At 41.5% G+C, this 16,891-nt stretch overlaps 1 protein-coding gene across 2 annotated transcripts in view; it reads right to left on the bottom strand.

Moving 5' to 3' along the window:
• Positions 1-11,636, bottom strand: part of LOC135697550 (uncharacterized) — a 335,633-nt gene extending 323,997 nt beyond the window's left edge. For both annotated transcript variants that reach the window (XM_065217305.1, XM_065217306.1), the window contains exon 1: positions 10,538-11,636. In XM_065217305.1, the coding sequence (XP_065073377.1) occupies positions 10,538-10,607 (70 nt within the window). In that variant the 5' untranslated portion in view covers positions 10,608-11,636. The remainder of the gene's footprint in view (positions 1-10,537) is intronic.
• Between the last annotated feature and the right edge of the window lie 5,255 nt (positions 11,637-16,891).

The raw sequence follows: 16,891 nt of genomic DNA, 5'->3' as shown, positions 1-16,891 counted from the left end.
CGTTATGAATGGGCTATTTTTCAAGGTAATCCTTTAGTCAACAAAAATTGCCGCTAGAAAAATTTTGTTGGTCATAGACATCTGACACCTCTTCTCCATATTCGACAAGAGTGTAGTAACTAGATCGCTTTCCATCGTTTTCAAAAAAAACAGCACTTTTCCCACATCGAGTTGGTCTTCCAGTCAGGCTTTTAATTGCTCATTACAGCTAAAATGTTATTTTTCGTAATTATGAAACTATGAGGTGCAAAATTTTGTGTATGACATTTGTCAATTTTGCTATCAGAAGGTCATAACTAGCGATTTTATGATCGCTGATTGCTCGCTCATCGCATTGCTCAATCGTTAGATTGGATGTTTGATACCATTTTAGAACTCAAGAAAACTATGAAAAGATTAAAATTTCCGGAGCTATCGTGACTAAACTCGTCAAATGTCATACGATGATGTTATATAAGAATTCGGAATTACACTAAGAAGTCAAAAAATATACAAACATCTACTCTACTTAGGTTTTTATTTCTCTGCTTGTTAAAAAATGATTGCCCGTTGCCTTGCAGTTCTCCTTGAACATCTCCTTTTCATAACTTCTATTATTTGAGTTCAAAAAAGATCTTGTCAAGAACTGGTTGGACAGTGAGCAAATTTTCTAGAGCATAGCAGAAATAGTGCGAAATAGATTAGTGAAGCCCTCAGTTGCAATTCTGCTGTTCGACATTTTCGAAGGACCACCAAGAAACATGATATTACACTATTTTCTAGGGATGTCTAAAAGTTCAATCATTCGATTAACGATAAATCATAAAGATTTTTCAGCTATTTGATTAAATATTTATTAAATTTTCAATTTTTCAAGCGTGTAACCGACGTCCCTTCTTATTTCTACTCATTTCATTAAGCACAATAGAGAAAATAAATAAAAGTGCTAATTTATTAGAACAGGCATAGCGAAGAACCATGACGTGAAACAGGATCATAAATTCGCCGAAAAAAGTGTTAAGATTTACCAACTTGTTGAGAACCCGTGACCAGCAGTAGCTGGGCCGAGACTCTTCCGAGTGCCCATTCATCGTAGTAAGGTTGAGGTTTCCCTAGCTGCGGCCTTCCAACCTGTCACAGACACCAGTTCAACCCCTGTTCAGCAGTAGACGGGCCGAGACTCTTGCATTGAACCGAAAAATATGGGATTGTCCGGTCCGATTAGCTCATCCAGCTGCCTACGCGTCATCATCATCTTCCAAAGGCTTTAAGCCTGTACTACCATCGGCCCTTTTCAGGGCCACCCAGATTATCCAAAAGAGTTAAATTTCTGAACATGTCCCAACTAAAATTCATACCAAAAGGTTCTTTTCAGGGCAATCATAGTCATACTAAAAAGTATAAATAGAGAGAACCCCGGTCAAATTATTATTCCTACAAAAAACAAGCTCCAGCTGCACTTAACATAAAACATTTATAATATAAGACCACGCAGTCCTACGTCACCATTGCGTACAACCATATAGGGTTTTCCCTTGTAGGTTTTTTTTTTAAGTTACTCACATATCTTTAGGATTGTGAGTAACAGTTGCTCATTTGTGCGGTAAAAACATTTATACATTACAAATAAAACGCATCATGTGTACGTTTTTGAGCAATAAAACAAGCAAAAAAGGGATGTTCCGGTTCTTCCAGTGGACCATTACGTGGTCTGGGTTCATTTTTGGCTCATAACTCCGATTGTATTCTAATAAGACGTATATGAGTGGTTTCGAAAAAAAACTGCAGAGCTCTACGATCAGTTTCATGAATTGACCACTTTTTCGGATTTTCCGGGTCTTCCGGTGAACCAGATTTGCGATTTTTTGGATGCAAAATGTTCCCAAAAGGTGGTCATCTATCTTGTTAATAACTTTGCACAAGACATCATGAAGTTATCTCTTCAAATTACCGTACAATAAGAGTTTGTCCCCAATGAGCTCTGATCCCATATGGTACGTGTATTCGTTAATGCCGATTCCTGTAGTGCGGTCCCTATTTACCGTACTATAGGAATCTTGACTGCACGTAATGTTTTGAAAAATTCGAAATCGTCAACTTAAATTTTCCGTAAATATTAAACCACCCCGAATCTTTTGTTTCGATCATATAATCATAAATTCTAAAGGGCGAACACGAAATTATTGCGACACATTCAACAGGGCATAACTTTTTTACCATTGGGTAAAAATCAACCAAATTTTGCACACTTTCTCATTGATGTGTATTGTGTACATGCTGTCAAACTCGAAGTCGTGTTTTTCGATTCAACGAAAATGGAGGTGAACCAACGCGAGTTGAGAGAACAAATTCTTTCCAAACACCTGGAATTTCCTGACCTGTCGCACCGGCAGTTGAGAAAAATGTTGAACATTCACGATTTAACCGTCTCCAGAGTGTTGAAGCGGTTCCAGGAGCGGTTGACGTTGGACCACGGCAAAGGAGCTGGAAGAAAACCGGGATCGGAGAACAAAAAGACGGAGGGAAAGGTGAAGCGGATGATTAAAGCAAATCCCAACGTCTCAAGCCGTGATTTGGCTAAAAAGATCGGCATGTCGCAGAGCTACGTCCAGAATGCAAAGAAGAGAGCTGGACTACATACATACAAGGTACAGAACTTCCCAAACCGCGATGAGCGGCAACAATCGACGGCTAAAACTCGGGCACGGAAGCTCTACGAGAAGATGCTGACAAAATATGGCTGCTGTGTGATGGACGACGAAACGTATATAAAAGCCGATTCTAAGCAAATTCCGGGGTTGGAGTTTTTCACCGGCAAGAGCAAGTTCGATGTGGACGACAAATTTAAGAAGAAGAAAATGTCGAAGTTCGCCTCCAAATATCTCATTTGGCAGGCCATCTGCTCTTGCGGACTGAGGAGTGAGCCTTTCGTGACAAAGGGCACAGTAAATGGCGAGATCTACAAATCTGAGTGCTTCGAGAAGTGCATTTTGCCGTTCTTGCAGCAGCACGACGAAGCTCCGCTATTTTGGCCAGATTTGGCATCATGCCACTATTCTAAAAGTGTCCTGGAGTGGTATGAGGCCAATTCTGTCCATTTTGTTCCAAAGGACATGAATCCACCAAACTGTCCGGAGCTGCGCCCGGTGGAGCAGTACTGGGCAATAATGAAGCGGGAACTTCGGAAGAGCAAGAAGACAGTCAAAGACGAGAGGGACATGTTAAGAAAATGAAAAAAAAAAAAAACTGAGAAACTGGTACCGGATGACACTGTAAAGACTTTGATGGAGGGCATCAAGCGAAAATGCGTTCAATTTTACACTCAAGGCTCCATCGATTAACTTTTCTTTTGATTTTTGAAGTAAATATATGTATAAAACTACCCTAAAATTTTGGTTTGATTCTAAACATTATAAGAAAATTGGCATGACATTTTCGGTGTCGCAATAATTTCGTGTTCGCCCTTTACCTACGGGTAAAATTTCATAAAATTCTGAGACCATTCGGCCCAAACCAGTTCGATGATTTTAAAAAAAGCCATGATTATCATGTAGTTTGATGTTTTACGTGAGAGTTTAGGTTGAAGATAAATATAGCCGCTTCCCCGGGTGTATCCCCTCTCTACGGAGAACTTTTGAGGTGGGCACCTTTGAAAAATCAGTAAGTAACCAGCTTTAAATGTACCACCCCAGTACTGAAACGCTACAGTGAAAGTAATGATATCGTAACTGTTAACAGAAGCCTTATAGGCATGCCCATGCCCAGAAGATCTCAAGGAAATGCCCAAAGAAACTCTGGAGTACACCCTGAGCATTTCAAATATAAATTCATAGAACTCATCCGACAAAATCAGATATCCCAATGTGTAAATCCAGACGATTCGAAGTCAGAGCAATTGTCTCCTATAACTCACACTTTGAAATGTCGTAAATTTCAACAACCCTTGACCACATTAATCATATTCACCTTTCCAATTTAGTCGATTGACTTCTAACGAAGAAGTGGCATCCCCTCCCATAGCAACGAACATCGACAAAGCCAAACAAATTTTCATTTTATGTATATATAGATTATTGAAATCTCTTCCCCTCTCTGACTTGTGATCCATCGGCAGTTCCGCTTGAGAGCACCAGCTAGAAGTTCATAAAACACTGTCCCCCCTCAACCCAACCAGTCACTTCCTGCGACGACGACGACGGAGACGACGACGACGACGACGACTGTGGCGAATCCCATTAGGATAACACTGTTTATGAATAAACAAATAATCGGAATCACCGACAAAAGGCCACATTGAACAAATGGGCCCTTTTCCGGAAAGACCTTTTTCGTATCCGCCTGCTCGCCCACCCGGTCACCAAACCCCTCCCGGTGATCTATTTCTTTGCATATCAATACTTCTCGATTTTCCTCCTTCGTCCGGCCTTCGGTGCGGATGCTGCCCAGTGCTGAGCTGAGGCAGTGCGGTGCGGGACTTTCATTATTCTAATCACACTCGACCGCACCCAATTTAAATTCAAAATAGATCCATAGGCGCCAATATCTTGTTTCTGAGACCATCATTCTTCATCCACTGCTAGTGCTGCTGCTCCGAGAGCGAGATCCAGTGGTGGAGGAATTCATATTTTGCCCACATCCATTCGGGCAGGACACAATGCGTCTTTTCTGCTGAAAAGATGGATAGATTCCGGTCGGTGGTGTGAGCTGGGAGGGGGCAGTCCACAACTATCAGCAAACCCTATTATCGGGAAAAACGGAGGTTGGCCGCAGTGGCACTTCTTCAAGTCATCACCACTTGCTGTTTTGGGGTGGAGCTCCTTCTACGATGGGAGCACAGAACAAGAGCCATCCAGTAGATTCGATTTATTTTTAGGCTACTGTAACTTGATTTGAATGCATGGCCAGGGACAGGGTTGCCTGGTACTCCTTTTTTTTAGTCATGTTAACATTCACTCAGAATGGCAACCCAATCCCGGAACGTGCTTCGACATAATCTTGCTCTGAAAACCACACTGATGTGAATGGAAAATGAAATAATATCTTCATTCGGAACTTCTTCACCAACCGATGTGTGCTCGGCTGGGCAAAAGATAATCGAGATGAGTTCATAGAATTTTCGATTACACAACACTCTTTTGTACCCCGGCGGGATCTGTCTTCGGTTCGGTCAGCTGGAAATGGTCAGTCAAATGAGTTGAATTTGTGCACATTCATCCTGCGAAGAAATTCGAACTAATGCCAACCACGTGGATCGGTATGGGTTGTGTAACAACTTCGCACTCTCACAAGCCGAAGAAAGTTCCAAGGTGATGCTGTTCGTAACGTTTGTGACACGTGATGGATTGAGCCCGGTTCAGTGGGAATGACACACACACACACACACACACAATGTGCGGATCAAATGCAGAAGTTTTGCGATGGAAACAGATGTTGAACTCTTTCCGGACTGGGACTACCCTCGGGTCTCAAGTCAATCATATAAGCTTGAGAGAGCAAGTTTGTCTACGCACGTCAGCCATCGTAGTACAAATTTGGCCAATTTCAACCTTCGTTTCATTTGGCAGATGGTGCCATGCAGAGAAAAGTGGGACGATGGAAATTTGTACAGATGAGCTCATGTCCCCCACTGCTCTTGCCCGCAGCAGGGCGTTTGTGGTGAAGATAAGTTATGATTTGGGACAGGCAAATGATCCAATCACTTATCTGATTTTGGGTCCCGAATGAAGTGGCAAATTTTAGCACGTTTGATGGACGTGATGGTACATGCTTTTAGGAAGTATGGGCTGATGCTTGCCTGCCGTGGGATTTCACACATGGGCTATGACCCTGCAAATAGGTTTCTTTATCACTGCTGTGCTTATGGCATACATTTTACTTCCGGGTGCACACACTAGCCAGCGTTATTGCAAGGGAAAATGTTTCGTTTAACAATTTTGGCTGAATCTATCGAAGTTTCCATCTTTTTGACGCATACCATTTTAGTTCAGAATTGCTTCACGTAGTGGTGCTAGTGAGCAATGAAATGCTGTTTTACATTATTTCTCGTGATTCTGAGTGAGTTCCTTCAAATGGTAGAGAGTTAAGTTGAAACATGGTATATTTTGTAGCACTAGTCAGACAAAAATCTTGAAAATATTTTTCGATACTGTTAATCAGTTTAAAAAGAACTTTCTGATGAAACAGAGGGAGTATAATTAAATCTTACTTTTATTTTTTGACTTTGATTGCGTATAACGGTAAGTTACAGGGCGTAAATCGAAATCTAAAATTTCTACCGTCATAGAAAGGTGTTAGGTTTTGAACGCTTATAACTTTTTCATTTGTAGATTAAATCAAAATCCAAATGCACCAATTGGTAGGAAATAACTCTTCCAATCTTTTTCAAAAATTGCTTTTCCAGTTTTTCGATACAAAAAACTTTGATAAATATTCAAATAAAATGTAATAATTTTATCACTATACTCAAGAAAAAAAAACAGTACTACTTGGTAGCGCATCATTCTGCTTTGACCTGTAAAGATATAAAACAGCGCTACATTTTCCCATAGGACGGTGATCATTCTCTGCTTGACCGTCAAGCAGTTCAGTTCAGTTCTGATTCCCGCTCGCCTTCTCGAGTTGTTCGGTTTTAGTTTGTTTCGTTTTTCGTTTTTTTTTTTCGTTGCGCGCCGTGGAAGTGTCGTCATTGTCACACGCTCTGGCAAGTTTGGTTCAACTTGCCAAAAACCAGATGGAGCGTCAATGAACGACGATGAAAACCGTGTGCTGCAAAGCAATCAGTTCTCAGTGCCCGAGGAAGACAATGGAGGTGGTGGTGACGCCGTTGCCATCACAAAATAGGAGCGGATTCCCCCACTCTTCACTTCAATGAAGGATGTCGACCAACTTAGGACTGTGTTGACAGATCAAAATCTACAGCCTTGGTTTAAGCTGTGCAGCGTCGGAACAAAAATTATGTGCTCCAGCTTGGATGAGTACAAGGCTATCGGAAGTTTCCTGATGGACAACAAGGTGGATTTTTACACACACGATTTGCCATCGCTGAAGCCACTGAATGTAGTTTTGCTAGGTTTGCCATCATTCGAGGTGGCCATTGTGAAGGCTAAGCTGGAGCGGTTTGGCCAACAACCAGAGGCAGTGTATCCGATGAATCGGCGACCCTTGCCGAACACCAGCTACCGGGATCAGCTATTCCTAATTCACTTTATCAAGGGCTGAAGGACAACATCCGGGATCTGTTCCAAGTCATCATCTCTTGGCAGTCGTACACACCTCAACACCGTGATGTAACGCAGTGCATGATATGCCTCTCTTACGGACATGGCACGAAAAATTGCCATATACGCTGTGACAAGTGTGGAGGTACCCACGCGACAGCGTCCTGTGGTCATGCTGATTACAACGAGCCAAAGTGTGTCAACTGCGGTGGAAACCACCGTGCGTCCACTCGCGACTGCCCATAGCGAGCGGAATTCATTAATATTCGTCAAAAGGCGGCAACAGGCAACCGACCGACACCGCAATAATCGTGCACCCCCGGCCATCACTGATGCTCAGTACCCTGCAATCCAGCCCCTACGACTGGTCCCAAACCTAGCTCCGCTTCCCCTTAACAATCAACGAGCCCTTAGCACACCCGCTGGGTATTCTCCAACAGAGCAAGCGGCCCCCAACCGTCGATCAGCCCAGCATCGCCTCACTGCTGCAGCGGCCCAGCCGAACCAAGGTCCCTTCACTGCTCCTGGTTTATCGTATGCCAGTGCTGTGTCAGGTGAGTCCGTCGACGATTCCCCATTTACCTCGGAGGAACTTGTGACACTCGTGGCAGAGGTCATCATCATCCTGCGCACCTGCAAGACCCGACCTGAACAGCTACATGCTGCCCTGACCCTTGTCACTAAGTATGGATCGTGAAGTTATAGAGATTGCAAATTGGAACGCTTGTTCGCTGAAGAACAAACATATCGAACTCCTTAACGCCAAGGAGATCGACATTGCCATCATCACCGAAACCCATCTAAGGCCGGTAGTCAACATCTACCTATCGGACTTTCGGCTCTTGAGACTCGACAGAGCAAGAGGAAGGGGAGTAGCCATTGCTGTGAGGCGTAACATCAACTGCCACCTGCTGTCGTACTTTCAACTCAAAATTATCGAAGCCATCGGGGTTGAAGTTGGCTCATCGCTTGGCCCCATCATTGCAGCTTACTGCCCCAAACAAGTCAACAACATGGATGGGTTGGCAGCGGACCTTCAACGAGATATCATCAAGCTGACTCGGCGGCGGCAAAAGTACATCATCGCTGGCGACCTGAATGCCAAACATCAAGCTTGGAGCAACAGTCGGCGCAACATGGGCAACAACATTTCGCAACCGTGTCGTGTATCAGGAACTCAGCTCGGACCACTATCCGGTGGTAGTTGAAGTGGGTTCCTCAATCAACAAGTTCCAAGCATCACGGCAAAACTACCATCGGGTAGAATGGTCGCAGTTCCAACACTGCATTGACACCAGTATCGACTATGACGTCCACCCGGAAACGACCGACGACTTCGACCGACGACATCGACCGACGACATTGACCGACGATATCGACCGGTGTCTGCGCTCCATCGATGAAGCGACTTCCAGGGCCAGGGAGCAACACGTGCCAGTATCCAGACAGATGGGTAATACTCTGAACCTTGACAGATCTACCAAAGACCTTACAAGACTCCGTAACACCATCCGAAGGCAGTACCAACGCTCTGGCCTGTCATTAAGACCCACTGTAATCATCTAACAAAACCATCCAAGCCAGGATGGTGGCCCTCGAGTGCTTGAAGACCAGCCAGGTGGTGAATCTCAGAATAACGAGTTCGCGGTGGACTGTTAAGGATCATTCTGAGGATCTTGTTTTGGATCCTCTGAAGCTTTAGGTGGTGGTACTTAGCACAACTCTCCCAGATTGGCCCATACCATACTCAATAGCCGGCAGAATGATCAGCTTGTGGACAGCAAGCTTGTTTTTGAGGGACAGGGATGACTTCCTGTTTATCAGAGGGTAGAGCGACCTGATCAAGATGTTACACTTGGTGGATGTCTAGTCCACATGGGATCGAAATAGCAATTTGCTTTCGAGGGTGAGACCAAGGCAGACTACTCCACTCGGCCATTCAATAGGAGTGCCATCAAGATGGACCTTGACGTTAGCAGGTGGAACAAGCCGAGGTGAATTCGAGTGTGGAAACAGAATGGTTTGTGGTTTAGCTGCATCGATACAAATCTTCCAGCTCTTGAAATAGTCGGACAGAACATTCAGGTCTGATTGTAGTTTACTCGCCAGAGCACGGATCACTCGACTCTCATAGATGATGGAGGTGTCATCTGCGAACATTGACAGGATACCACCACCCGGCAGGGGAGGAACGTCTGACGAGAAGATGTTTAATAGGATAGGCCAAAGCAGGCTACCCTGAGGAACCCCATGCATCAACGTTGAACGTATCAGAAGGGACATTGTTCAAGTAGACCTGGAATGATAGGCCAGACAAGTAGTTTTTGATGATCTTCACGAGGTAGATCCAAAATTTGTATCGATGCAGCTTGTACACTAGGCCATCATGTTGCCAAACACCTTCTCGACGTTCAACAATGCCATGGCAGATGTATTGGAAACGGACTTGTTCCGCTTGATGATGTTAGTAACCCGTGCGAGTTGGTGGATGGTAGAGTGGCCTTTCCTAAACCCGAATCGCTCTTTGAGAAAGATGTTATTATCATTTAAAAACACCAGCAGACGGCTGAGTATCAACTTTTCGAATAGCTTCGAGATGGAGAACAAGAGGCTGATGGGGAGATAGCTTTTGGCACTGGTAGGATCTTTGCCAGGCTTGTGAGTTGGAATAACTTTGACCAACTTCCAGCATGCAGGGAAGTAGCCAAGCTCCAAACATTTGTTGAAGATAACCGTGAGATTTTTGAAGAAGTCAATACTTAAGTTAAATATTTATTTCATCAAATTTCATCAATCGTAATATAATATTCTATAGATTGGCGTATTTGGATTTTTCTATTATTTATAAATGACAAAGTTACAAGCGTTCAAAACCTAACACTATTTCACCACACATTTTTTTTTTATTTAGCCCCCCCCCCCCCCCCCCCCCCCAAGTCGACAAAGACGTAATTCTACGTCAAAAGCGAGGTCAACTGCTTACATAGAGAGGTACATGAACCATGAATAGAGAGTTGCACGCTTAGGCCCGTAACTATCTTGCACAGTACATCTTGAAAATGCTTGCTAGAGGGTCAGATGGTCCAAAGAGATTAAACGGAATTCAAAGGAAGCAGGGCTAATCACACCAGTTTGTTTCTGCAGCCCACCCGAACCGGAATAAATACACTAATTTCAGTTTTTACGCAAATGTTTTCGCCTCTATTTTTGATTTGATAATCATTTAGAGTTGTTTGAATCACATGACCGTTAACAAGACTTAGAAGACTGATCAAAAGATTGTCATCTGAGCATACATTTATGTACATGAAATCTATTTAAATCTCTAGCGATGCACTTACCTCCAGCCGACTCGGCGAGTGCCATAACGAGGGCTAGGATGGCGGCCCTCAGTGGGCTCACGAGTTTCATTGCTGCTAGAGTAGTTGCCGATGCTGTCGTCGTCGACTACAGTTGTTCGCCACCAGCTGCAAATCACCACCGCAACGACTGCCGCCTTCCTCTTCCTTTGAACCTTCGACTCTACAGTAGCAGCAGCAGCAGCGGCAGCAGCTGGCGGTAAAATCGTCACAACAATCGCTTGCAGTATTACTAAAGGTACTTGCTAGTGTTAAGCTTGATACGGTACTATCAACGTGGGTAACGGTAGCTGTGTTCGTCTTCACCTTCGTCTGTGTCGTCGTCGTCGTCGTCGTCGTCTCCGGATGGTGGTACAGACGTTGCTGGTACTGTGGTGCCATTCGAAAAGGAACCCAAACTATCGGAGACAATAGACACAGGAGACTCCTCGTCGTCACACGCCCCACGTCGACTCACAACAGCTACTCGTTACACGACCTTGGCGGTTGAAATCAATCGAGTTTCGTTTTGCAGATATTGACTGTTGAGTTTGGAAAACGGTGGCCATCGGGGCCTACCACTCAGTGGATGCACACAAACACACACGCGCCCGAATAGTGAAACATCCACTCTAAAAGCGTTAGTTTTACTCGTAGTTCCTGTTATCCAAACTGCACTGAAACCTCTGTAGAACCGGGTCGTGATTCTACTTTTTCTTTCGTTTAGAAATCGTTGAAAGAAGGAAACGGCTTCCTCTAACCTAGTTTCTGTTTTCTTCTCCGTCTTACCGTATATCTCTACCGACTACTTATCCATACATAGGAAACAAAGGGACTACTTTCGAAGGTGCACTTAATTGTTATTTTCTCTGTCCTTGTCGCGCGCGCTCAAAGGAGTTCCCCTCCTCTCGGATTCGTTTTCCGCCTTTGTTGTAATTCTATTGTGTTCCGTTTTTTTTTCTTCTTCTGTATCCCTCTCTTCAGGCTGTTTGTGTTTCTTTATACTGTCATCCACCCGAGAGAGGAACAACTCTGGAGGATGTGCAAGGACTATTTCTCCACGTCCGAGTTACTGCCCCAGTGAGTCAGTTAGTCTGTCGCAATTTCAATCCCACCCAAGTGGGTGTAGTTTTCTTTTGTTGTTGTTGTTGTTGTCGTTGCTGATGTAGTTTTATTATTCTTCGTAATTCCCGAGACCAGAGCTTGCGAAGGCTTACCTGTCGATGGAGAAAGAAGCGAGAGAGAGAGAAAAATCAGTTTGATATAATTAGAGCGGAGCAATTTCATTTGCTTTTATGATCTGTTTGTGCGGGACTTTGAAAAGATGGAAAAACGGGAAGGGAAAGTCGGTTTGAAGGAGGATAGTTTGAGAAAAAACAAAACGGTATGAAGAAAGCTTTTGCAGCTTGCAGGATTATAGAGGGTTATTTTTCTATATTATCCACCTTGCTTGAACAGCGGTAATCCATGCGGACTTTGAGGAAAAACATTAGTTTTTTTCCTGTCGCTATGGACTTATACTAACGCAAACAGAGAACTTTGTAACGCAGTGCTTTGATGGTTGATCAGTAGAAGCAAAAAACCTGCAGTGCTGATTTTAAAATAGTTTTTATCCAGGTTGAATATGCGCTGATAACGTTGGAATAATGGTGTTTTGCTTGTTGATAGATTTCGTTATTCAATCATAATTATCAATCATAGGAACAACCCCCTCTCTTACAGGATAATGAAAAGTTGGAGATGCTTAACATCAATATTAGGCTTAAGTTGAAAATTTTGTGCGAAGGATGAGGCGTTTGATGTATAGAATTGATAGTTCCGTTGTAGAACGGCAGTGGGGAAATTGTATATAGAAAGCAGAAAGCGAACAAAGGACAATTAAAAGTACGAGTCGGATCGAGCATTCCCTTTATTAAACTCATCTGTTGATGAGGGGCGTTGAGGGGTGTTTTCCCTTTCTATCGGTTGTTACATACTCGAGTCGTAAGTATCTAGCGGATGGTTTTGAAATTGAAGCTATTTTATTTCCTCTAGCACTGTCTATGCTCCCCTCATCGTCAACTTGAAGATCTCAAGGAGTGTTGGAATTAGATGGAATCGTATTGTTAATAACCAATTCAGTTTCGGCCCCCTCTTGTACTAACTCTGGTGTTAAGAATCATTGTTAAACATAAAATGGATGTCGGCTCCGTAAAGGTTCCGCTTTTGAGTCTTGTTTCATACATCAATTCATATTAGCTTTTCAGGCCTAGTTTACGAGTCACGTTCATATTATGTGAGGTGACAAAAGTTACGTCATGTGAGGTGACTCTCCATTTGATTTGCACTACTAGTGATATAACGATTACTTGACTTGTGATAGGGGTTTTCAAGCTTTTAAGGCCACGGAGCACTTTTTAAGATAAATTACCTTCGTGGAGCAACGATTTTTAAAAAATTTTGTGTGACAAACACCGCTAAAACTACTCCACAGTCAAACAGTATATGAGCAAGTCAAACGCACATCTTTTTGCCTATGGATTTGAGGAGATACCTCAAACCTCCTCACCCATCAAATGTGTGCTAGGTAAAGGAGTGCTCATTTGATTAGTATTGTCGCATTATTGGCCCTATCGTTAAATATCAACTACTGTTCAATTTTCACATTGCCGTACTCCTCCCTCTTCTTGCTAATAAATTGTACTATAGCTTCATATTGATATCAGTAAGGCATTTGCTCCCAACGTTTTCTTTATATTTAAATAATTCTACCCCATTTGGCATAATTCCGATTGTCATAATGCAATTTTGTAATGCAGTGCTGTAAATATGGAGAAGAAAACTTCATGTGCGAAGAAATAATAATGACCGAGATTTGCACTTTAGAAAATTTGAAGTGATTAAGCAGTCAGCCATCATTTGCAAATTTAAGAAAATATCCAAAGGTGAATCCTTACTTCAATTACAAAGATATGAAGTCAAGTTGGACAATATTGACGAAAATCTTCATTTCACTTAGCACTAGTAAAGTCCAAGACTTCAGAACCACTGACACATCTGTTGACGGCATCGTCGAGCCAGTGTTTCTTCAAAGATTGACGAAACTGATGATTACTAAAACAGGCTCATGAACAATCAGATCCGGCAAATCTGACAGTTGGTCAAATTTTTCAAACCGGATCCAAACTGGATCAATTGTATGACGGTCTTAAGACCTACAAAGTCATCTTAAGTTGTCGTACTGGTTCAGGTTAAATCTGAAGCTTTACTAGCTTATCTTAAGTATATGAGCTTAAAAGTTCTCAAACTTTTTCAAATATCCCCGAACCCAAGTAACACAAATTCATAGAATTATGAAGAGTAAACTGCTGTACCACCAAAACCAGTCATACAAAGGCTATACAAGCTGTGATAGAACATATTTGTTGCTTGAAAAGCTCTAGGAGTTAATAGTTCTCGGAGCTTATCTCAAGCACTTGGACTTCTCCAAAGTTTTTGGAACTACCAAAAAAAAATCCTGGAAACTTCTCAAAAGTTCTTGGAAATATTTTGAACTGTTCCTTAGCTTAAGGTTCTTTCCAGAAGTTTCAGGACCTTTTCCTATGCGCTTTAGGAATTTATCCGAAAGTCTCGAAATTTCTCCGAAGTACTAGGAGCTAATCTGAAATTCTTGGAACTTCATTGAAATGCTTTACACTTTGCTAAAATCTTCTGATCTTATCGCAAGATCATTAAAATTGGCTTGTTTCCTTAAATTAATTTCTAGAAGGTTCGCTAGAGATATTTTTAATTTGACGTTTATATATTACCTATACTAGTTTTTTATTTACGTTTTTCAACCTAAGTTTTGACATTTTGCAGACACTTTTTAAGCTTTTGAAGCTCCGCTGAAGTTTGCAGACCATATTTCAAGTATTAAAATAAGTCAGAAGTTTTGAAAGCTTATCGTAAGTACTTACATTTCTCAAAAGTTCTTGGAACTTCTTAAGACTCAGTTCTCCTAAGATCTTTGATATGCTCAGAAATTCTAAGAACCTTCCAGAAGTTTAGAGAGCTTATGAGAAGTTCCCGGAACAAATAAGAAGTTTTCGGAACTTGTCAGAAGGTCTCGGAAGTTTTATTTTCCTTGATTTGTTTTCCGTCGATCTTGCTGAGCAAGAAGGCAGCTCCCACACCTGGACCCTACCTATCGACCCTTCAACTCATCGACCGGGGACCAACGACTTTACTTCCCTTCCAAAGGAAGGCATGATCAGAGATTGTATGTCTCAGAAAATCCCAGCGGCGCTGACTGGGATTGAACCCAGGCCTTTTGGGGTGAGAGACAATCACGCTTACCGTTACACAACCGGTGCCGCTGAAGAACTCGGAAGTTGTCAGAAGTTGTCAGAATTTCTTAAGACTAAGTTCTTTAAAGGTTTCGGAAATTCGTAGATATTATTGCAACATTTCAGAAGTTAAAGAAAATTGTTTGAAATTTCCGAACTTGTAAAAAGTCTTCGAAGCTTGATTCAAAACTTCTTAACACTCAGTTCTTAGAAGTTCTCGGCATTTTTTTAAATTTTTGGGGGGTCCTTTAAAGTCAGAAAATTCCAAACCTTTCAGAAGATTTCGGAATTTGTTAGAAATTCTCGAAACTTGTCTAAAGTTCTCAAAACTTGTCAGAAGATCTAGGAACTCGTCAATTAATCTTAGAACTTCGTTAGGTCTCGGAACTTGAAAGAAGTTCTCAGAACTTGTTAGAATTTGTTAGAAATACTCTAAACTTGTTTGAAGTTCTCAGAACTTGTCAGAAGATCTAGGAACTCGTCAATTAACCTCAGAACTTCTTTAGGTCTCAGATCTTGAAAGAAGTACTCAGAACTTCTTACGACTCAGTTTTTAAAAGGTCTCGAATCTTCTCAGATGTTTTTAGGACTTTTCAGATATTTCCAAACTTGTAAGAAGCCTTCGAAAGCATTCAGATGTCCTAGAACTTGCCAACAGTTCTCATAACTTCTTAAGAATCGGTTCTTAGAAGTTTTCGGAAATTGCTAGATATTTTTGGAATTTTCCATTGGTTTCCGGAAATTGCCAAAAATTTACAAGCTTTTCAGAAATTCTTGAAATTTCTTTGGAGTTTTCGAAACATGTCAGAAGATCTTGAAAGTTGTCAAATAATCTTTGAACTGGTCAGAAGTTCTTAGAATTTCATAAGGCTCAGTTATTGGCACTTCGTATATGTTTTTAAAAGTTTTCAGAAGTTTCCGGATATTGTCAGTAGTTTACGAACTTGTATGAAGTTTTCGAAACTGGAGTCGTCAGAATTTGTTGGAAATTTGCAGAGCTTCTTAAGGCTAAGTTCTTAGAAGTTCTCGGAAATTCTTATGCATATTTGGAACTTTTTAGAAAATTCCAAAATTTTCAGAAGCTTTTGGAACAAGTAAGAAGTTCTCGATACTTGTCACAAAATCTTGGAACTTGTCAGAAGATCTATAATTCGTCAGAAAATCTCAGAATTTCATAAAGATTCAGTTCAGATTCAGAATTTCTTGTCAGATGTTTTCAGAACTTATCGGGAGTTGTCAGAACTTGCATAGGTTCTCTGAACTTTTCAAAACTCAGTTCTTAGAAATTTTTGGAAATTCTAATATATTTTTGGAATTTTTCAGAAGTTTATGGAACTTGTTAAAAATTCCAAACTTTTCAGAAGTTTTCGGATCCTTTCAGAAATCTCGAAACTTGTCAGAAGAAGATCTAGGATTCAGCAGAAAATCTCAGATTTACTCATAAATCAGTTCTCAGAAGTTTTCGGAATTTCTCAGATATTTTTGGATCTTTTCAGAAGTTTCTGGAACTCGTCAGTAGTTTCCGAACATGGCATAAGTTCTTGAAGCTTATCAGATGTTTTCAAAACTCTTCAGGAGTTATCAGATCTGGTCATAAGTTCTCAGAATTTGTCAGAAGATCTCAGAACTTCTTACGGCACAGTTTTTAGAATTTCTCGCCAATTCTTATATATTTTCGGAACTTTTTTAAATGTACGGATCTTGTTAGAAGTTTCCAAACTAGAATCAACATTGAATTTTTTTAAATGTTTAGAAATGTTCGAAACTTGTCTGAACTTTTTAATAGTTTACGAACTTGTCTCAAGTGCTCGAAACTAGTCAAATGGTCTTGTCAGTAGTTTCCGAACATGTCATAAGTTCTCGAAACTTATCAGATGTTTTCAAAACTTGTCAGAAATTCTCAGAAGTTTGCGGAACTTATCGGAAATTTGAAAAAAAAAAAATCAGAAGTTTTCGGAATTTGTCAAAAGATCTCGGAAGTTTTCAGAAGATCTAGGATTCGTCAGAAAATCTCAGAATGTTTAAAAGATTCAGTTCTTTGAAGTTCTTG

The sequence above is a fragment of the Ochlerotatus camptorhynchus genome, unplaced genomic scaffold (genome assembly GCF_037179485.1).
Source record: "Ochlerotatus camptorhynchus isolate MF236.1 unplaced genomic scaffold, CSIRO-AGI_Acam_v1.1 ptg000073l, whole genome shotgun sequence".
NCBI classification, from domain to species: Eukaryota; Metazoa; Arthropoda; class Insecta; order Diptera; family Culicidae; genus Ochlerotatus; species Ochlerotatus camptorhynchus.
This window is presented reverse-complemented; position numbering and strand designations above follow the sequence as displayed.